The sequence below is a fragment of the Sceloporus undulatus genome, chromosome 2 (assembly GCF_019175285.1).
Source record: "Sceloporus undulatus isolate JIND9_A2432 ecotype Alabama chromosome 2, SceUnd_v1.1, whole genome shotgun sequence".
Classification (NCBI taxonomy): domain Eukaryota; kingdom Metazoa; phylum Chordata; class Lepidosauria; order Squamata; family Phrynosomatidae; genus Sceloporus; species Sceloporus undulatus.
In genome coordinates, this window is record NC_056523.1 from 183445963 (window position 1) to 183468952 (window position 22990).

A 22990-nucleotide genomic window follows, 5' to 3' on the forward strand; every position below is an offset into this window, starting at 1 on the left:
GATGGAGACCATGGGGACTCCTTCCCCCTCAATTGTGTTGAGGATGAAGGATGAGCAAGAGTAGCTAACCTGACTCCTTTCCCTGCCTGGTGGGTTCCATGTGAGATTGTTTCGGCTAAGAAAGTGAAAGCAGCTGTTGCTCTTGCTTTATAGGAGATTTATGTTATATATATGTATGCAGGTGTATAAGGCAGTCACCACACAAGCTTTGACTTCAGCTCTTGTTGCCAGAAATCGGGAGCTAACCCAAAAGTTCCTGCAGAAGCAATACAGCAGCAGGCAAAGCTTAGAAGGAGCATTCCATTTTCTGAGAAAAGAGGAGGCAGAAACAGAATGTTCTTCAAAGGGGATGCTGTGCACCTATGGTTTTTAAAAAGTAGTTATTTTAAAAACTCACTTTTTGGAATGCTTTTTTAATTGACAAAAAAGTTTTTTTTTATTATTAATTGATCAAAACAAATCACTACAGGGTCTAGAACTCCAGCCTAAGCATTCCCAACCCCTTTCAGCAAATACGCTCAAATATTTTTTCAGTACAACTGTGACTCGAAGCAGCTTTATTTTGGCTGTCTGTAACAGGCCTATCTAAACAAAAAAGGTAAGAATGATGATATCCTCCCCACAAATGTGGCCCAAATAGAGAATGTCCTTTTTGAAATGGCACCAGTGCTGCTGCTTACATTCTTCACAAACAGACTATGTAGTCACCTTCCAGGTGCTGCTGGGTTGCACTGTTCATCAGTCCTAGCTGGCACAACAAGTTGTGAAGGATTGTAGGAGTTATAATCTAACAATGGCTGGAGGAAAGCACACGTTTCACTCCTCTGTTCTTAATAAATCACCTGTCTCTGGTAAAACAACATGATTCCTAAGTTATATTCTCTCTAGCTCATCCCAAGAACCTCTTTTCTGATTTTCCTTGTAGGTATAAAGATTACACTTAGGGCCTTTTCTATGCTTGAGGACAATGGTACGCAGCAAGTGCTACGTGTAACATTGACGATGGTGGGGTGCATTACCTGACATTGCAGAGGCGAGCGCTGACATGGCAAGCAATTCCCCATGAGTTTGAAATGCCTCATGAGCTCCTATTTCTATATTAACCAAATAAGTAAGATAGGACAGCTGTTAGGGGGCAGAGAACAACAGGGACAACCTATAGGGAGAACAACCTGTGAAATAGGTTGGGGGATTCTGGATGTTGCAGATAATCTTTCCAAGCTCTGGTGATGATATACGAATGTTTCCCTGAAAGATAGGCATAGCCAATAACCACTGCCAACCTTTTCCAGCAGTGTGCACCCACACTGGAGTATTGGCTGTGCTCTGGATTGTTGGCTGTGGTCAATTATTATGGGGTAATAGCAAGTTCCAGTAGACCCAGCTCCTGCTCTGTACTGGGGATGGGAATTATGTGGTCCTGCAGATGTGGCTGGACTTCAACTCCCAGTATTCCATGCCTTTGGCTATAGTGGCAAGAGATACAGTCCAACAACATCTAGAAAGGTGCATGGTTCTCCCTCTGTTGAACTGGCCATGCACTTAGAACTTGCTGCCAAATGTTCTGTAGCACAGAGGCTCCATGGCAGACAAGCTGATTTGGGACCCAGGAATTCCTTTAGTGGTAAAAGTTGGAAAATAGCATTTAGGACTGTTTTTCGGCATTAGTAACTTTATAGAAACTTGGTGTAAATGGATAGATGGGTGTTAGGTCTGCTAGTGCTACTTTCAAGCTATGGCCATCACAGGAGCACCAAGAGCAGTGATAATGAGTCATGTGGCCCTCTGGATGTTGTTGGACTACAACTTCCATCACTCCTAGTTAGCATAGTCTATGGTGAGGGATGTTGTGGGTTGCAATCTAGTGGTATTTGAAGGGCCACACATTCCCCACTATCATGCTCTGCTCAGAAATTTACTCTAGTCTCCCCTTGGCCACTCTTAGGAGGCAAAACCCTTAATGTAGCCATTCTCATTCTAAACAATCGCACGTGACCCCCCCCCCCAAGCCTTTTATTTTGGGGAAGGGGCTGCTAATCTATGGCAGCTGGTGGCATCCATGTCACTGAGGTGGTGAATCTCAAACCTTTAAAGAGGTCAAAAGTCCTGAATCCTAGCTCCCAAATAGGCCTGGTACTTGAATATCTCATTTAAAGTTTAGAGTTAAACCCAGAGTAGATTCATTGCCCCAAGCAATGATACTGCGGATCCTCCTTTTTCTTCTAGCCTCCTCAGTCCTGGGTCCTCTGTACCTTTTTCACCCAGAACCGCTTGTCTCATATTTTGACCTTGTCAGACTTCAACTTTCTTTACAGCAGCTGCATTACTCTGCAAATACCATTTAGATATTGAGGGATCTTACTTAGCTGTATTAATAGTCTTTTAATTTCCTTCAAACTTCCTTCAGGATTTTTGCCTTTTTATGTTAGATCTTTATGAAGTGCTTAACCTTCTTTCTCAGAAGTTAGGATATTCATCAACATGCTGGGACATCAATGAAAGCTCAGCCAGGGCTCTGATAAGTTCACAGTATGCCAGTTTTAGCTAATATTATGTAAGCTTTCATCATAATATAATAGCTTCCTCAAGCTGAAGGCCAATTTGTTTCAAGTCAACCTGCAGCTTTGACTCATGTCACCTTCACCTCATTCTGCCTCATAATTTCTGGCCAGTTTATAGCTGGGTTCACAAGACAAAGGCCCAAATCTCCACTTCAATTTGAAAGAATTGAGGGAAATTGATACAATTTGCAAAGTAGGATTCTAGGCTTCTTAAGCCCCTACTCCGCAGGGGAGTGGGTTGCTACCCAGATTGTATGGAACTCCTGTGACTACTCTGTCTTCATTACTTTATACGCATTAAGTCCACATTACTTTCTCTTGAGTTATGTATGATTCACTGGAGAAGACAATATTTCTCAGTAAAGCTAAAGGCAGTAGGAGGAAAAAAGGAAGACCATGGCCCTGAGTTTGCAAGACCTGAGCAGGGCTGTTGATGGCAAGGTAACTTGGAGGTCTCTCATTCATTAGTCAAAGCTGATTTGATGGCACATGAACAACAGCACATGTATGATGGAACTTTTACAGTCCATCAAAGCTCAATCTCATTGCCTTTCATTCTATATCTGTAAAGGCATGGAAAACAGACCAAAAGTAGAATCACAAGTTTCCATTTCCTCCTCTCTAGCTTTCTAGTCTGATCACTCCAGCCATATACATGCATTCTAGAATGCCATTACCATGAAATACAAAGGCCTGATCTTACACAGGGCAAGGGTAGGGAGCCATCTTGCTCAGGAAAGGTGCCAACTGCTACCCACCTCCTGAACAAGTTCACTGCTCATCCCCTTGCCACACTTCCTCATCTGCAAAGTCTCCAGGAGCCCTGCAACTTTCAAGCCAGGGTAGGTGCTGATCTGAAGCAAAACATCTTATGTACTTCTACTTGAACCTTGGTCATCCAAAGGAGGTCCCTGCAGAGAGGTGAGGCTGCACTACCATCCAGCAACCATCTCCTCAGGCAGGTGTCACCCGGCGCCGGAAACAGCTGCAAGTGATGCATTTGAGGAAGCTCATGCTGAGGTGGAAAATGCCAGTGAAGCGGAAAAGCAGGTTGTAGTAGGTCCCAACAGAGAGGTCCCCTGAGGTGTCAGCATACTTCAGGGCCACCAGCGGGGTGTACAGTGTATTGGTCTGTGTCCGGAATGGTGGACGCTCTTTTGCAATGACATTCACAACAGCCTGAGAAAAGAGAAAGCAGACAAGACTCTGGTATTCTGGGATGGCTTCTTCTTGTTTGGGCCTTTTCCCCTGGCTCAGATGATTTATCCATTTGATTCTTGACACTTTGATTTCTCCCCCCCTCCCCCATTTTGGAGCCTTATTCACATGCCCGTCTGTCCTTTCTCTCCTTTTTCTGTTTTGCCTCTCCTCTCCTCTCCTCTCCCACATGTCCCTGTCTGAATATTCTTGGATATTCCCAGTTTATGAGATTCATCTGTTTGTCATTCTTTCTGCTACTAAGGGGCCCTTAGCTGTTTTTGAAGTGCAACTGGATTGCTCCTTTTGGAATGATTTTACAAGTTTGCAAATTTTACAAGTTTGCAAGAGGCCTGTGCTAGAGTGGCATATTTGCTGGCTGCTGCTGCTTTTTCATACTTTATTTATTAATTTTTGACTGCTAGCTAGTCTTCCTTTAGTGGTCAGAGAGTGCACCCTGTGGGCATTGTGTAGCTCCCAGGGATCCTTCCTACTCACAGGTCTCCCTCCCTCTCCTGATCCCCCACTGTTTTCCCCTTCCAATATTTTTAGTTTTTTAAAAAAGGCCAATAGTGCCCTCTAGGGGGAACAATACAGCATGGTTAGTTCAAATTATAAGAAAAGATTCCATTTAAACCATTTTTTACTGTAAGAACTATTTGGTGGAACAGATTGCCTTGAAGGGTAGTTGGCTCACTATCTTTGGATGTATTTAAACAGAGGCTGCATGGGCACCTCTCAGGAATGCTTTACCTGTGTATTCCTGTATGGGGTTGGGTTAGCTGTCCCTTGTGGTCCCTTCCAGCTCTAAGATTTCACGATTCTGTAATTTTATGATTTCCTCCCATTATGCTCTCAGCAGCTGCCTGGGCAGGGGAAGAGGATTTTTTGTAATACCAGAAGTGGCCACTGAGATGTCTGTAAATGAAGCCACTTCCATGAAAATGGAGTGAAATGCCCCCTCATGCCCTTTTGTGTGGGCACTTTTGTGTAGAGGTTGCAGATAGAGCAGATGGGAGGTACTGTAAGTCAGGAGGAGAGGCATCCTCCTGATATCCTCAGACAGGGCATCCTCCAGACCCCTGGAAGTTGTCCATCCTTGTGATAAAGCTGTGGTTCAGTGGCTATCACAAAATGGAGTGATTTGGATGACTTTAAGCAAGGATTACACACCCAAAGAGAACCAGATTCTGATCATGTTGGAAATATATTCCCTACAGAACCTTTACTGTATACTAGTCATTGGTGAGCGAAACAGGTGGGAGCTCTTTACTCATGTCACTCCCTATTTGTGGGGTTCCTAAAGGAACCCAGTTGGCCACTGCGAAAGCAGAAAGCTGGACTAGACAGGTCTCTGATCCACTGTCAACAGTCTTCTTGATTATGTTCTTATGCTCATGTTTTGCACTCACAAGGTCCAAGATCCAGCCCCTAGCAAATTCCTTGTGAGAAAGGATTTCAGGTAGCGGGACTGGGAAAGATCACCTTCACCTATGCCCTTAAAGCACTGCTGCCATACACAATAGGTCAGACCTATGCACAAACCAGCTGCTGGCTAATTCCCTCTATGCCAGGTTTCATAAGACTCACAGACAATGAAACCACAACCACCATAAGTTTGGTTCTGTTCTCCTCATTTGATCTGATGCTAAAATATGGAAGAAGCTTTCCTTTTTCCTCCAGAGGATGCTTTCTGCTCTCATGATTGTTAGAAGAAACTGAAAATATTTGGGCAGCTTGAACTATATTGGGGTAGACATAATCCTTTCCAGAGATGGTTGGATTGAATTTTCTATCGTCTCTCCCAACTGGTTGTGCTGACTGATGGAAACTGCAGTCCAACAGCATGTGCTGGACCACAGCTTGCCCATGGTAGTGGTACATGCTCATGGGAAGCTAGGGAGATGGACATAGTTGTGGCTTCTGGTATTTGGGATCCCTTCCTTCCTTCCCTCCAAATAGTGTGTGTTTAGGGGAGTAGAATGCTGACTGTTTGGGGAAATTGGAAAACAAAGGAGATGAAGGGTTTGGCTGGAAGGAGAAAGCACAAGCAATCCACTTAATGCAGGGTTGGGCAAAAGACAGCTTATGCACTGCATGGAGCAGCAAGACCATTTTTGGTGGCTCCTCATGACCCACCTCAAAAAAAAAAAAAAATTGGTGGGGAGTTTTTGTTTGTTTATTTTCTTTCTGAATGATATATATTGTCCCCTAAAGCTTCTTTTTTAAAGGTCTAAACATTGTTTCCCTTCCCCACCCCAGGAAGTGACTGGTAAATAAGAAAGTTACAAAGTACATGTGAAAAGCTCTCTTGCCCACAAAATGCCCAGTAGTAGTCCACAGAGGCTTTCAGGCTAACAGTCATTTTAGGGACCTCTGAATTATTATTTCTTGCAGGGATTGGTGGGCAAAAAAAGAGAGAATAAGGTCCTCCAGGGTGCCATGGGAGGGTAAAGTAGACACCCCAATCTCTATTAACTGGACACCCTTGGTTTCAAGCTACTAGGTAAGTGGCCACTTAGTTAAGAGCCATCAAGTCAAGGGCTTGATTATGGAGGAAGCTTATGGCTGTTTGTCTGCCTGATTGTAGCCACTTATAGGAGACCCAGCATGGTGTATTGGTTTGAGCATTGGGCTACAATGCTGGAGACATGAATACGGATCTCCACCCAGCCATGGAAAACCGACTGGGTGATCTTGGACAAGTCATACACTCTCAACCTCAGAGAAAGGCAAAGGCAACCCACCTCTGAACAAACCTTGCCAAGAAACTCCCATGATTATGGCAGCATTAGGGTTGCCATAAGTTGGAACTAACTTGAAAGCACGCAGCTACCAAAAATCACCAATAGATCTTAAAAGGAGCCTGAGTAAGCTAGTGTAGGAGGAAGGAATTGCTGACAATGTGGAATACTACTTTGTCTGCTGATGACAACTTGGTTTAGTGGTACTGTATCTGCCAGGACCAGGACCTGATCTGGTCTAGTAGTATTTCCCTGTCTAGCCTTATGTGGCCTCCTAGAAATCCCTGATCCTTTCTGATGTGATGCACAAGGATTTTCTCTCCTAATCTGATGTGGCCTGTTGGGCTTTCCCATCCAACCTGGAAGCTTCTTCTGTTACTATCGCTGATCAGAGACAAAAGACTGTACAGGAGTGTGTCTGGTTTGCATAGAAGTGAGACCCATATAAAAGAACTTTCCTCTAGAGGTCTCCTCGCTCGCTTCACCAGTTATTCTGCCCATACCTTAGCCACTGACTCAGGAGTCTGGCCCATGGTGGTGAAGATCTCATGTGAAGCTGGCAGATAGATCTCCTTGAAGTAGCGCACTGTGGCAGCATCGGCTCCTGGGAACTCAGAACGTGCCACGTCCTCCATCAGCTTCATCTCAAATTCTGTGTTCACTGGGCCAGGCTCCACCATAGATATGCTGTGTAACAAAGAGGTTGTTAAGACCCAGAAAGAGATAGTGCTTGAAGCTGGGATTCTTATATCAGATGTCTGATGTTTAAAAGAATTACCAACTGCTTTTACAAATATTTCAGGCAATTACTCACCACATCCCATATACATTCCAAAATGTTACTTTCAAATTGTGTAACTATGGTGCTTTCTGCACCGCCATTTGGGACGTCCGGAGGACGTCCCATTTTAAAAAAGGGGCGTCTCTTTTAGACGCCCCATGGCCTAGTACGGACTCCGTCCGTACAAGATGGCGCCGGCCCTTCTACATGGCCGGCGCCATCTTTGCGTATCGGACGCTTAGCGTCCGTACGCGTCGCGCCGCTGCTGACGTAGCGAGCGTGCCCCTGGCGCCTCGCTACGTCGCAAACGCGACGAAAAAAGAAGCTCCATTTTAGAGCTTCTTTTTTCGGTCCGCGCGGGAGTCAGGCCGTCTGAAGGCTCCGGCTCCCCCGCGGACCTACTGGCGGCGGCAGCAGACCGCCGCAAAGCGGCGGTCTGTACCCCGCCTATAACAATTCAGTACCCTCAAGAGGAACCTCTCTCTGCTTGAGTCAGTGTTCTGGGTGGCCTCTTGAGTGTAGGGATTTCTGTTGCTTCTCTTGGATTCAGAAGTGAGCAAAATATGACTTCTATTTTTGTGGTCACCATGGCCCCAAACACCCCCAAATGCTCCTTAAGGGGTTTCTAACAGTAAGCACAGCGAGGCAACTGTCTGAAGTGACTGATTTTGGAAAGCATCAGAGGGAGCCCCATGGGCTCTTCCTCCTACTGCTCTAGGTCTTCCTTCCACTGCAGTCAGAGGAGTAGTGGTCGCCTCTGTACTCTATTACTGTTTTGTGTTTCTTCATGCACAGCTGTGGGGAAGCTTATTTCAGCTAACCTTAAGTACATGTATATCATATGAGATTAAGGCAAGGTTGCTGAACCTTTTGCCCACCAGATGTTTTGAACTATGATTTCCATAATGCTTAATCATTGGCAATACTGTCTGGGTCTGCTACAAACCTCTGCAGAGCCAAAGATTCCACAGTCCTAGAGAGGGGTCAGTTAATGGCATTTAGCTCTCCCAGTGAGCTCACTGTGACTTAAAAATCCCCAACTTTGGAAATTTTGCTATAGATTCTGTCCTAGCTGTATATGTTTCCCTGGAGCATATTACTTCCCCCTCCAAGTGCACATCAATACAGAGGGTCTCTCCTTCTTTGGATAGTCATCTTTCAGGAATGTTGTAGTGGTATATTTCTGCATGGCAGGGGGTTGGATTGGATGACCCTTGTAGCCTCTTCTGACTCTAAAGATTCTATGAGTTTATAATTTATGTTAAAATTCAATTCCCTTTGACACAAAATTATGTGGTTGGTTATTAGCAAATAGTAGTATTTATGGCTAAGGTGATTCTGTCAGCTTTTTAATCCTTAGCCAGCTGTGTGCTTATGCTTAACCCAGACTGACCTTGTCCTTCAGTGTGATTTCCTAGCAACTCTTGTCATCTCACATATCATTCTGTTTTTTTTTACCTTGGATCTGATTTGGAGTAGGGAAGGGATTGTGGCAACTCTGTGCTAATTTTAAAAAATCAACTTTTTGTCTTTCATCTTTCAATGAATTTCAGTTTACTACCAAATTTTACGTTTCATCCCCAACTTTGGCAATTTTGTTATATACTGTGTCCTAGGTATATATGGGGCCAGTGGGACTTGCAATGTAGCAACATTTGGAGAGGTACAAGATTCTCACCCCAACACAGAACTTGCATCTCCTCCTGACAACATTAACAGTACTGTGCAATAAAGAACATCATATAGTGTGGTGTACCAGTGTTGTTTTGCACTCTGGGACAGCAGGGCTAGAATCCCTGCTCAGCCATGGAAATCCACTGGGTAATCTTGGACAAATCACACTCTTTTGGCTTCAGAGAAAGGCAATGACAACCCAACTCTGAGCATATCATATTGAGAAAATCCTATGAGAGGACTGCCATAAGTCAGAGTCAAAGGCACAGCACAACAACAACAACAACAGAACAACAACAAGGAGGACTTATCTGAAGAGGGGATTCCTTTGTTTTGCCCCTCCATCACTACACTCCTGGTTCCAGCTATCTGTGCTCTACAGAGAGCTACAAGCTCGCTGCTTCTAAAGCTATCAGCTCCTTTGAATTCTGTATAGGACAAACATGAAAGTTTCTACCCAAGATAATAAATTGACACCATCTCTTTGAAAACTGCTAATAGTCTAGTGTGTGTGTGTGTGTGTGTGTGTGTGTGTGTGTGTGAGAGAGAGAGAGAGAGAGAGAGATTTCCTGCTATTTTAAGGAAAGTCGTTGCTTTCCACGTCCCCTCTTCAGTTAGATAAATTCCATCATTTTGCAGGGCTGGGAAAGTGGCCTTTTATATATTTCTCAGTAAGAGGATAAAAAGAAGCAATGATTTGTATAAAATTGTCAAAAGGAAATTTAGAAATCATAACTGTTATAGATATACAGTGCATCTCATTACAGTGGAAAAGACCACTCAGAGGCCCATTTACACTTTAACTGCCATGGTTTGATCTTATGGAATCCTGGGATTTGTAGTTTGGTGATGCACTAGAGGAACCTCTCTGGCTGAGAATTGCAAATGGCTGTCCCTAAACTGTCAGCCCCAGGATTTCATAAGCTGAAACCATTGAAATGAAAGTGGAATAACAGTGTCACAATTTTCTATTGAGTGGTGACTTGTGTGCCACACTGTCTGTTGCAAAGCCTGGAAAAGCAGCTTGTTTAGGTGACAACTCTCAGAATCCCCCAGCCAGGTTGTGTTTCCATGTTCTATTGTTTTGTTTATATGCTATTGACAAGCAACTTCTATGCTAATGTTTTCCATTTTTAGCAGTTCTTAATCTTAATCTTGTCTTGGACAAGTCAGTCCTTCAGATAAAGGAAAACTCAAACAGGGGACTGCCCCTAACAGCCCTTCAAGGAAAAGATTATCCTCTGTAAGTGGGACACATGGTTGTCCAAAGGATTGGACCAAGACGTTTTCATCCCTGAGGATGAAAGATAAGTCACCCATTCCCTGTCTTGACTTCACCATTTCTCTAGGTAGTTGGTTCCATTGCCAAACTGCTCTTACCATCAAGAAGTTCCTTCTAATGCTCCTTTCTGTAACTTAAAACCATTAGACCTGGTCTTTTCCTCTGGGGTAGCAGAGAATAAACATGCACTTTCCTTTCTATGACAGCCATTTAGAAGCATGCAGTCGTGTGATCCCTCAGTCGTCTCTGTACAAAGCTGAACAAGCCCAGCTCCTTCAACTTTCCTCATATGTTTTGTTTCTCAACCCTCTTATCATCTGTGGCCCGGTACAGATGGGCCTTTAAAGCACTCTCATCATGTGCGAGGGTTACCTGGTGGGCGGAGCACCCACATGCCCCACAACCCTCACACGTGATGAGGGCGTAACAATGGCGGCGCCCTGTTTACACTGGTGCTGCCATTGTTACGTAAGTGCCACACGGTGTCCACACAGCACTGCATGACATTTACGTAATGAGTGCGCCAGTGGCACACTCGTTATGCTGCTGTGGCGGCAGAAAAAGAACCTGCTTTTTGCAGATTCTTTTTCTGCCGGTGGGAAGCCGTGCCGTTTGGCAGCTGAGGCTTCCCTCCGACGAAAAAATAGGCACTGGCAGGCTGCCCTTTTTGGGCGGTTTGTACTCGCCAATGTTGCCCTTCTTTGAACTAGTTCAACTTGTTTATATGCTTTATAAATGCAATGCCCAGAACTGAATGCAGTACTCCAGATGAGGCCTGACTAGTACAGAATGTACTGAGAGCATTTCTTCTTTTGTTTTGAAAATTAGTTCTATCAATGCATGCTAAAGTATTATTTCCCTTCTTGCTGCAGCATCACACTGCTGGGCCATGTTTGATTTATGATCAACAATAATCCCAAGGTCTTTTTCACATGTGCTACATGTTCTTCACGTACTATACTTCAGGACAATTAGCTATCTTAGGCTCTACTTTCCATGTTTTCCTATCAGTCTTTGCCCCACAGCTATCCCCACAGTCAGCCACCCCACTCTGCCTAACAAAAGGATGACCCCATCTGAGATTTCATCCCCTGCAATTCAATTCCCCACTCTTCCACTCACAAAATGTTGAATTTGAGGAGCTGTACAGCCAGGCTTTCACAGAACCCTTCCATTGCAAACTTGGAGGCAGCATAGACATCATTGAAGGGGACACCTGGTTGGAAAGGAGAACAGACAAGAAGGGAACACAGAGTCAAGGCAGAGCATTTCCCAGGCTCTTATATTCTTGGTTAAAGAGAATCAGAGAAGCAGACGTGATTGACACTAGCTAGACACTTCAGGGTGCCCTGAGTGGGTCCAATAAGTCTTCTTTGTCACTGTTGCTGCTCTCCATTGGTTTGCTTTTAGGCCCCATCTACACAGCTGCCCAACCACAGACAAGAAGCAGATGCTACCCCTTCTCTTTGCTCCTGACACTTTCAAGAAAGATGAGGGAGACATCTGACAGGGAAAGCAAGGAAAACATTTAGTCAAATAAAGGAAATGCAGGAACTTAGTGGGTGCCCAGTGATGCCAACTACAGTGATGCTAACAAAGCTGAGCAAAAGGTAAAGTCAATATGGATCTGGGAGCCCAGAGAGAAATCTGAGAAATAGAGGATCTTTTTCATGCTTGAGTATCTGAAGCAAGGGAGGCACAGCATGTACTGTGGCTTCAGATATTTTACAGATGGACATAAAGAAAGCATAAATCAAAGAAAGGCAGTGTTCTCTGAAAAGGCAGGACAAAGCAAATTCCCAAAGTGGAGATTAGAATTTAAAAAACTAAACAAAACATTCAGATCAGATCTTTGATGATGAAAATTTGATTGTTTCCCCTTTGTTCATAGTTCACATAAAAGCAGACTCCCAGTTTCCCCTAGAAAAAGTTAGTTTTATTTTTTGCATTAACCCCCACTAAAGATTAAAGGTCCAGATTGTCAGCTCTAGCTCAAATGAGAAACAATGTGGAATAGTTACAATGTTAGACTGCAATTTGGAAAATCTTTGGTCTAGGCCCCCAATAAACCATGAAGGTAAGTCACTGAATGATCACAGGCCAGTTGAGTGCTCTCTCTCTCTCTCTCTCTCTCTCTCTCTGCATGATCCTACTTCATAGGATTGTTGTGAGGTTGTAGAGGGAAAGGGAAGAGCCATGCACACCACCTCAAATTCATTGGAATAAAGGTGGGAAATAAATATAATGATGCATAGTAGTGACAGAAATGATAGAAAAATAGGAGGAGGAAGCAGTCTGCACCCAACTGTCTGTGGGTGTTTTATTTCTTCAGCCACTGAGTAACTTTCGGGGTTTTTAATTTGGACCCATGGCATGATACGTGATTTGCTACATAAGTTACACTAAAGGCTTGCAGACATATCCTTGTGGATTCAGGAGTCTGCTTGCTCCTGATAGTACCCAATGTTATTCCTACCTTGTAACCCCATGACGCTGCTGATGACAACAATGTGCCCTTTCTGACGTTTCTTCATCTCAGGGAGAACAGCTTTGATCATGCGAATGGCACCAAAAAAGTTTGTCTCAAAGACACGCTTCATATCATCGATGGATATGGACTCCACGGGGCCCACGAGCCCCACCCCAGCATTGTTCACTAAGAAAGGTGATAAATAAAATAAAACAAACATCAGCAACTCTAAACATTATTAGCCACCATGTCCCACAGAAGTTTCTGCCAAAGTGCAATCTAGGTGAGTCTGGAGATCCCTTTATAAAATGTCATTCTTTCCATTTCTAGTTCTGTGTTTCTCCACTTATGCTCCTCCTAAACTGTGCTGTCTTACATTTCTGTGCCATCAGCTGCCATTTGCTTTGCATTTATGTCCAGTTTGTAGGCTTCCTAGCAGCATTTCTTGTTAGTGATTGTTGGATACTGGGCAAGGTAGGCTGGCCTTCCCTAACCTGATGCCCTCTGGATGTTTTTCACCACAGCTCCCAGGATTCTTGGCCATTGCCCATACTGGCTTGGGTGATGGGAGCTGAAGTCCAAAGCATTTGTGGGACAGCAGGGAGGGAAAGAGTGAATAAAGCCTGTGATAGAACCAGCATTACTTTTTCTTTTCTTTCTTTCTTTTTAACTTTTCTTTAACTTTTCTTGGAGTGTGTTCTTATGTGTGTCTACACTACCCCTGAATTGGCCATTTGGTTAGGTTGTGTGCGTGTATGTGTTTTCAAGTCACCCGTCGGCTTATGGTGACACCATGAAATTCCTAGGGTTTTCTTAGGCAAGGAATATTCAGAGATGGTTTTGCCAGTTCCTTCCTCTGGAGTGTAGCCTACAGCACCTGGTCTTCACTGGTGGCCTTCCATCTCCATACTGATCCTGCTTAGCTTCCAAGATCAGATGGGATCTGGTGCCTTTAGGCAAAGGCAACTGAACCTGGGATATTTTGTATGCAAAGCATGTGACATACCACGAAGCAATGGCCTCTCCCAAAGGCAAACACAGTGGTTGCTAGGCAACTGCAACATCACATCATAGTTGGGGCCTAGCAACTGCAAATACAATGCTTTCCAATATTTCCCAGCATGGTAAAAAGGCCAGGCCAAGATGGAAGCAACAGATATAGAAAGATGACCTTTGTTTGGGCATCTTGACATCTCACTGTCAGGTAGGAAACTTCTCAAATGAGAAGTTTATCTATACAACATTGTACCTTGCCTGAAGGTAGTGTTTTAGGATTCAAAATGTTGTACATAGCCTTAGGGTTTCTCCTTAAAAGGATAACATAAACAGATAAAATTGGTCTGCGTTTGAAATATTTTCCCTTAAGGGACTGAGAAAGGCTGAGCACAACAAACTGAAACAAAATGCCAAAAGTATATAATCTTTAAGGTTGCCACAGTAAAACTTGGCTGCTCACCAAGTCATTTTTACCCTTGCAAGATCTTAGTATGGTTTGCAATCTATCAGATTGCAGGTTTTCTTATGTATGAGTTTTTAGCGTGTCTAAAATGTTTTGAGTTGTTTGTTGTACTTCTTGAATCTTGATCAGGATATGTAGAATGGGCTGAAAATACTTTAATAAAAACAAAATCATTGAATGAACATCTTGATCTACAGACTGGCTCACTAGTGATTTTATGTTGGGCGATTTCCTAAAAGATCTTGGCCAGTTGTTGCTAGTATTTTAATACCAGTAGTGAAGTAGTAGATACTGTTTCTGAAGATGAGGGGAGTGGGTCTTCTTCAGGCAACCAAGTATCCTGGATCTACAACTTTCCTTGGCATGACACCAAATGTTCACTTCTGCTCTGTTTTTATGGTGCACAGTGGTTTGCACTACATCAGTTAACTGGGGCTGCATCCACTGTGCAGACGTGATACACTGACATCACTTTAAGTGACATGGCTCAATGTTATGGAATTATGGGATTTGTAGTTTTGTGAAATATTTAACCTTCTTTGTCAGAGAGCTCTGGTGCCACATCACACTACAAACCCAAGATTCCATAGGATGGAGCCATGACAATTAACATGACATCAAACTGCATCAACTTTGTAGTGTGACAGCAGCCTAGGATAGAGAGGGCTGATGTCTGGATGAGTCTACCTTAAGGTGATGTGTATGGACCTTAATGGAAACATGTCCAAAAATTAGCCAGTTTATTTTATTGTGTTGACTGCAGGCCATCAGAATATCCAAATGCAGGTAGAGAGAAAACTCTTAAGTACATTATAACCAACCATTGTTTTGCAAGCTACCGGAGTTTCCTTTACAGTCTCTGTGGAGTTTATCAAATGGGAGGAATTTCTCTTAAATTTGAATGCAAAGAAAGTGGGGCCAGAACGCATTCACTTAAAGTTGCTAGTTTCGCGCAATTATGTGAATGCGCATTGCATTCAAACTGGCTCCCCACTGCCCGAAAATAGCATGCCATTGCCCAAATTTGCGTGTGGCTGTCTATCACGCAATAACGTGAAACCACATGATTGCGTTTGGACTGACTTCCCATTGCTTGAATTTGTGTGTAGTGGGTTATCACGCAATAACGTTAAACCCCATGATTGCATTCAGATTGCCATCAAATTATACTTCCAATTCCCCTTGTCTGATTAACTCCTCTATCATACAAAGCAAGGATGGAGATGGTGTTGGCTCCCCAGAGGATATACGCAACAACTCCCATAATTCCTCACTATTGGCTTCATTGGATAAGGCTGATAGGATTTGCACATGGACAACATCTGGAGGGCTGCATTGTCTCCACAAAATAATATGTGTATCTGTTCATCCCAGTCCACTCTTCCAATATGTTGACAGTTCAGCACAATGTGTGTGTATGTACTTTAATTTTTTTAGCAGTTTTAATTCTCCATAAGGACAAGGTTGTTTGTAAATCTAATAACTCTTTCTTGTTCAAGGCCAAGGCTTCATCTGCACTGAAGAAATAATGCAGTTTGACATCATTCTAAGTGCCATGGTTTAATGCTATGGAATTCTGTGATTTGTAGTTTTGTGAGATATTTAGCCTTTTCGGTCAGAGAGCTCTGGTGCCACAGCAAACTAAAAATACCAGGATTCTATAGCATGGAGCCATAGCAGTTAAAGCAGTGTCAAACGGCATTATTTCTATAGTGCAGATGCAACCTACATCATCCCAGATAGTTTGGATTAAAACTTGGATAACTACATCTCTCTTGCAGATACAGTAGAGATTCCAGTAAATTCAAGCAAAGTTGCAGAGGAAGTCCTAGGGCTTTGACTACATGACCCCTGGCTCCACTACGCACTGGTGCTCCTCTTAAATCTCACCCCAAGAAAAATCCCAGGGACTGGAAGGGAGACAGTTCTTGTGGAAGTGGAAGATATTCCTCTCCTCTTTTTGACTGATCAGGGACACTCTTTGGCTTGATGGAAAACAGGCAGAGACATCTTTTAAAAAAACTCGCCCCAATTAGACCTCTTCTCTTACTATTTATCTCCTTCTTCCACTGGTGAAACCTATCATATATTTTGTTTATTAGTGGTGTATTTTTGAAAGCCAGTCTGGTGCAGTGGTTAAAGTGGAGAAACCTAGTTGCAGATATTGTTGTTGTGTGACTTGAAGTTGTTTTTGACTTATAGCGACCCTAAGGTGACTCTATTATGGAATTTTCTCGGCAAGATTTGTTCAGAGGAGGTTTACCATTGCCTTTCCCTGAGGCTGAGAGCATGAGGCTTGCCCAAAGTGGGCAAAATGGGTTTCATGGCCAAGCAGGGAATCAAACCCTGGACTCCATAAACATAGGTCAACAGTCAAACATATTTAGCGGGTGCATGTCCCTGGGTCTGCTGTTTTTCTCCCCCTCACTTTTTCTTCACCTAATCCACTTTGCAGGTTGTTAGGCAGATACATTTGGGTGGTGGAGGGAGAACTATGTATTCTGCTTTACATTCCTTGGTGCAAGGGCAGAATAAAAAAAAATGTACAGTAATAAATACAGTAAAAGATTACTGTGTTGTTTTGTAGCAATGTGAAATGACTGCTCACTGCCTTCGGGTCTCTGTATTCCTTAGTCTGTTTCATTGAGCAAGGAGAAAGCCTGCTGGAGACCTATATTAAAAGCCCTTTAGAAAGCAGTATAGAACCCCGCTTAGAAAACCCGTTGGTGTTACCAAAATTTATGTGGATCCTGAATGAGTACTTAAGGTTCAATTAGGTAATACAGTTGTTATAATAGCCATGCTGTAGTAGATGATTTACAAAGCAAACACTTTAATGGAGTAAAGAGTGTTGTTCTCCATTAAATTTATTTTGTACTGCTCTCCCTCCCATTCCCAGCACCAATCACAGTATGCTCTGATAGATGTGAGCAATCAGTTCTCTAGCTATAATGTTCAGATGGGCAAAGTGCAGTCCTCCAGATGAGTTGCAACTCCCATCAAACCTAGCCAGCATAGTCAGTGATCAGGAATGCTAGGGACTTACATTTGACAACATCTGGAGAGTTGCCAGAAATGGCAACATCTGGAGGGTTGGCAACATCTGGAGGTTTGACCTGTGAAATAAACATTTTCTCCATGAACTCCCATCAAATTTAGCCTGCACAACCAATGATGAGGAATGCTGGGGACTGAAATTTGGCAATATCTGGGGGTCATCATTTGCCCATCCCATGAAATAAGTATTTTCTTCAAAGTGCTTACCCAGCACATCCAGCTGTTTCCCAGGAAGGCTGTTGATGCATTCAGTTACAGACTCATCATTGCAGACGTCAAGGCGCTGGATGGTGAGAGTCTTATTGAGTGTGTCTCCAGCAGCTGCTTCCAGTTTATCTTTCTTGCGGAGATCACGCATGGTGGCAATGACTGGAAGGAAAAATGAGCACAGGCAAATAGTCATTGATTTTTTTAAAATTTATTTTATGCTTAATATACTATGTTGTTGTTGTGTGCCTTCAAATCATTTCTGACTTATGGCGACCTTAAGTTGAACCTATCATAGGGTTTTCTTGGCAAGATTTATTCAGAGGGGGTTTAGCATTGCCTTCCCCTGAGGCTGAGAGCATGAGATTTGCCCAAGGTCACCCCAGTGGATTTTGTGACCAAACTGGGAATCAAACTCTGGTCTCCAGAGTCGCAGTCCAACACCCAAATTACTACGCCACACTGGCTCTACCATACAACTCATGTAATAAAAACTGAAATAATTAGTGATAATTTTTTATGTCACAAGTCTTTCAGCCCCTTCTCCCTTCCTCATCCCCTTCTGATGACTATAGCAAATATTTTAATACCCAGTACCTATAATGTGGAATATCTTATTTATAATTTCTCTTACTTCATTGTTCCACTTTTCAGCTTTGACTTTCTCAGTCCAAAACCCCCACAGAGCCACATATTGTGCAGTAAAGAGAGACTTCAGGTTAGACTAGAGATTGGGTCATAACAAAATCAAAAGAGAAAAACATTATCACATTACACATACTGTTGCGGGCCTTCAAGCTGCTTCTGATTTATGACGTCTCTAAGGTGAACCTATCACAAAGTTTTCTCAATAAGATTTTTTCAGAGGAGGTTTGGTATACCCTTCCTCTGAGCTGAGAGCAGGGATGTAGCCAAGGGGGGGGGGGTTCTTGGGGTCCGGATCCCCCCCTTCCATTAGAAAAATGAATGGTGTGTGCTGCTGCACCGCCGGGCCCAAGCCCCATTATAATGGTGGCACTTAGTCTGGACCCCCCCCCTTCCTAAAATCCTGGCTACATCCCTGCTGAGAGTGTATGATTTGCCCAGAGTCATCCAGTGGGCTTCCATGGCTGAGTGAGGATTCTCACTCTGGTCTACCAGAATCCTCGTCCAGCACTCAAACCACCTACACACATCTAACTTCACAGTTTAAAGTGTTAAGATCTGTTTTTAAAAATTAAATTAATGTGTTGAAAATAATAATGTTCAATATAGCTGTTAGTCATCCTGGTAGCTCTGCATTTCTTGATCAGAGAACTGGAAATCTGGCGGATGTTCACTTCTTACCAAACAAGACTGAGCAGCACACAGTTTATGATGTTTCATTGGACCTCCATGAGGACTAGAGACCTTTTTTCAAAGAAAGGAAGCTGAATATTTTGGGAAAGTGGATTGGAATATATGCAGTTGTGCTTTTGTGCACCACTTTGGTATCCAGAAATGTGAAGGCTGGCTTCATCACGATCATAATAATAATCCATTATGGTGATAGTGTTAGTGATGTAGCTGAGTGAGTTGTCACATCCAGTATGTCCTTATAGCAATAATTTGGAAAGACCGAGAGCTTAGAAATAAAAAAGGGAACCCCTATGTTGCACAGAAACACAGACACACACACACCAGGGCTATTTGCTCTGCTGCAGCCTGAAACCCAGTGGCGGCAGGTCTAGATTGGCTGGCTCAGAAGCAGAGAATGTTGTTTCTTTCCCAGAGGTCAGGAGGGCAATTGAGGATTCACGCATTGTAAGCTGCTTTGGGGTCATGATGCTAAATCCCTATGCAGCTAATCCCCTCTGTGCAGATGGGGTTTGGGAGTGGGGGACATTAAAACCAAGCTGGATGAAAACTTTGCTGCCAAGAATACCAATAATGTGAGTGTGTTTTGTGAGTGTATGTTTGCCTGTGTATTTCCAATAGACAGATTTTGTGTATGCCCTCTCTTTAAGAAATAATAACACATCACACACACACACACACACACGAAGTTTCAGTAACGTTTACCATTTATTATCTAGTATCATAGACGTAGTTGTTCTAGGGCTTCAGAACCTGTTCTTTTTGAGTGTTTGTAACATTGCATACTTCCAGTTACTAAGTGGTACAAATACCTTGTTCAGCAGGTCATTGTTATTATCTATACCCCTCAAAAATTGGTGGTTTGAGTCCAACCAGGGATGTTGGGTCAACCTGCCACATACGCCTGCCTTTTAAAGAGGAACCATCAACAATAGAACAATGTTTTCCACCCAGAAAGTATCTGTTCCATCTTTAGCCTCTTCATTTAAAAAATGAAATAGTTTGGACAGTAGGCCATGGAGAAGACTTTTCTCTGCCCAAGACTGTGAGCAGCTTGTGCCAGTCAGAGTAGTGAATACTAGGCTGATGGGCAAATAGTCTGAGACATGGCCTAGCACATATTTCTACAGACAAAGGGTCTGAGGCTAAGAGAGAACTGCTCAGCAAATGTACATAGTGAATTCATGCAGATGCAAGACAGTTTTGAAACATCTTGATTTCCATTTTTCTAAGCTATAATAGCTAGGAACCGTTCACCCTTCCTCACAAACTGCAAGATATTGCCAACCAGTTTGGTTGTCATTCTCAGACTGCGTTTAAAAACAACAACCCAAGTTTCTAGATCTTATGATTATAGGCAAACAACTTTTAATGTTAATAATGTATCAATAATAGCTAAATTGCTTTTATCTGTATATGTTTTATTATTGTAAACAATTTGACTCCCAATTTTGGGGGAAATATAGGATATGTATGAGTTGTTTTTGTTGTTGTTGTTGTTTTAACATTGCTTTCTTACTCAACTGGTGTCTACTTTGTGCTTTCTTATTCATGGACCCCAACAGCTTATCCCAATAATCTACCAATGTCAATCCCACCTTTCTTCCCAGAGCTAATGCAGGGATGGAATCCCACTAATAGGCTCTATCCACGTAATGTAATACAACAGGATGGATTATCTGGGTGCAGAATGTAAAGGGAGAAGGGGATTAACACAGAATTCAGGATTCCTTTGGTAACAGTATTTGTGATTGTCTGCATTTACAATCTGTGTGTTTCATAAAGCTTCTCAGCTCAGAAAGCGAGCCCAGTGTTATGCTGCCATCCTTATCCACTGATTTTTTTTATCCACAGGTTCAGCCATCCATGGTTTGAAAATACTCATATATATATGTGTGTGTGTGTGTGTGTGTGTGTGTGTGTGTGTGTATTCCAACAAGCAAACCTTGATTTTGCCATTTTATATAAGGGACACCATTTTACTATGTCACTATATTTAATGGGACTTGATCATCCCACTATATTTAATGGGACTGGGATCATCCACAGATTTTGGTATCCATGTCGGGGGGGGGGGGGGGGTTCCTGGAAACAAAGCCCAGGGGATACCAAGGGCCCATTATGTATGTGCCTTGTGAGGGCTGAATTCACTCACTATGACTCTGTGTGGTACAAGTAACATGCCTTGGTGTATATACACTATGCAATTAATGTGGTCATGGTCGCTAGATTACTTTGCCTTCCTAGAGGGTCTCACAAACCCACAGAGGATAGGTCTGATTATGACTATCAGTTAATATAACTAAATAAGACCCCTATCTACAATAGCAGTCTACCTCTAAATGCCAGTGGCCAGGGGATGTGGACCAGAGGATGGTTCACCAACCTGACACTCCTCCTTTTGTGAGCTTTACAGGGCCACCTGACCGATCATTGTTGTAAACAGAGGACCTAGGCTCCAATCAGAGGCAGTTATGTTCTTATGAACTTTGGTTGTAGCGCACATTGTGCAGGTGCCTAAGTATGGGCCATGAGGCAGCCATGCATGAAGAGTTGTGTGTTTTGTGGCAGCATTTGTGTGCAAGCCATGTTTGTGCTTGCAGTTGGCATTGTGGTGCACCTGTGGTGTGAGAGTATAGTTAATAGAGAGAGAGAGAGACAGTACACAAACGTTTAACTCTCAGAGGATCTCTGCTATATCAGTTCCTGAAGCATTATCTAACAGACCTATGGTTTGCTCTCTATCTCTCATGCCCTTTGGACTCAGTGCCTCTCTGATCCAGTTACTTAACCCTGGGCTATGTAAGTAGCACAGTTTTGTGTGCACACACACACCATCCATCTCAGAGAAAGCAAAGTTGGTGGGATTGGATTGGAGCAGGGTGTTTCTGGAGGAGGGAGAAAGAAAAGGATCTGGCCTTTGATAACATTCTTATGATGTTTGAGACCTTCCCACCCCCTCCCTGCACACACTTTGGTCATTTGTAATTGGTTATACAAGTATCCTTTGTGCCTGAATCTGCACCCAGCCAAGATTCAGGGCAAAGGGAATGGCTTGCTTCTACTGGACAACAGGAGTAAAAAGACAAAGGGGTGTGAGGGGTGAGTAGATAGGGGAAGCAAGCAGGAAGGTAGGAAAAAGTGTGGGTGCTGGGGACAAAACTCGAACACAGTGAATGTGCAAAGTGCCAGGCAGACTTGAGTGCAAGGGGTGCAGGGTGCTCTGGGAAAAGAGGGTGCCGGATTGGGTGAGCAATGGGAATCCTCTGGGGATAACAATTCAAGAGTGGGTGTGGCAGCCCACACATTCAGTGGCAGACTGACATGGATCACTGAGAATTAATGCCTGACTTTAATAGAGACATGCTGGGTCTGTTTAAGTACTTCTCAATTAAAGCCTCATGTGAGGTCCTTCTCACTCTCCTATTAAAAGTTATGACCTGGTTCTCTGTTCCACCACTGTCTCTTCTTGTGAGCGGTGAAGGCTGAGCATTACAGAAGATGCTTGGAGGTTGCTATAGCAAAGCTGTTGGAACCTACACACACAAACACACACCCATCCTTTCTTCCTCCTGTAGCCAGGTGAGTTTGCTCCCTCACCCCTCAAACAATGCCCACTCATACCAACCAACCCCCATCCTCTTTTGGATGCCCTGGTCTCACCGTGAAATCGCTTGCCAGGATCCTGTGCCAGCTGCACAGCCATGCGCAGCCCGATGCCCGAGGAGCAGCCGGTGATAAGCACGGTGCGTGGAGTTGCCTTGGCCATGGCTGAGCTGCAGGGACTAGTGCCTAGAAGGGATCAGGGCAGAGAGAGTGACAGAGCTCTCTCTTCCAGCATGTGACCCAGGGATCAGCTGGCGACAGGGCTTGAGGTGGGCGGGGGCACCTCCTTCTGGCAGATGGCCACCCCTCCAAACCAGTGACTGCAATTCCCAGAGCTCTGCCACTGACTGTTTCCCCACTCCCTCCCCCCTCACCAGCTGTGTCTATGGGCTTCTTGTAGTCATGCACACTGGCGGGTGGTCCAAGAATCCACTCTGGATGGTTAGTGGTCAATAATAATAATACCTTTAATGTGCCTTTGCAGTGTCATCTCAAGACTTACTGAGCAGAACTGAGAAAAGTTATTTTTTCTGAGTGCAGCCCCTGGAATCTGAGCCACTGTGACCACTGGTTGGGAGCTGTAGTCAGAAAAAGTAAGTTTCTCAAGCCCTCTTACA

At 43.6% G+C, this 22990-nt stretch overlaps 1 protein-coding gene across 4 annotated transcripts; it reads right to left on the bottom strand.

The window, feature by feature from the left end:
• Window positions 1–582: 582 nt before the first annotated feature.
• Window positions 583–22623, bottom strand: RDH8 (retinol dehydrogenase 8). Of its 4 annotated transcripts, none has more exons than XM_042448017.1 (7): window positions 22431–22623; window positions 17433–17594; window positions 12716–12895; window positions 11362–11455; window positions 7006–7189; window positions 3478–3740; window positions 583–3437 (listed from the first exon to the last, which is right to left on the bottom strand). In XM_042448017.1, the coding sequence occupies exons 1-6, from the start codon at window positions 22534–22536 to the stop codon at window positions 3516–3518; spliced, it is 951 nt and encodes a 316-aa protein (XP_042303951.1). In that variant the 5' UTR covers window positions 22537–22623; the 3' UTR covers window positions 583–3437; window positions 3478–3515. The 4 variants fall into 4 exon arrangements, with proteins under 4 accessions (XP_042303951.1, XP_042303952.1, XP_042303950.1 ...); XM_042448018.1 differs by adding an exon at window positions 18067–18156 and having other exon boundaries at window positions 583–3740; window positions 22431–22566; XM_042448016.1 differs by having other exon boundaries at window positions 583–3740.
• Window positions 22624–22990: the final 367 nt, after the last annotated feature.

Bases quoted from the DNA above. Each gene is read 5' to 3' on its own strand.
- RDH8 (XM_042448017.1), bottom strand. From the start codon at position 22,536: ATGGCCAAGGCAACTCCACGCACCGTGCTTATCACCGGCTGCTCCTCG. The intron at 17,595-22,430 runs GTGAGACCAGGG...TTTTCCTTCCAG, and splicing joins TCCTGGCAAGCGATTTCACG to TCATTGCCACCATGCGTGAT. The intron at 11,456-12,715 runs GTAGGAATAACA...CTTTCCAACCAG, and splicing joins CAGCGTCATGGGGTTACAAG to GTGTCCCCTTCAATGATGTC.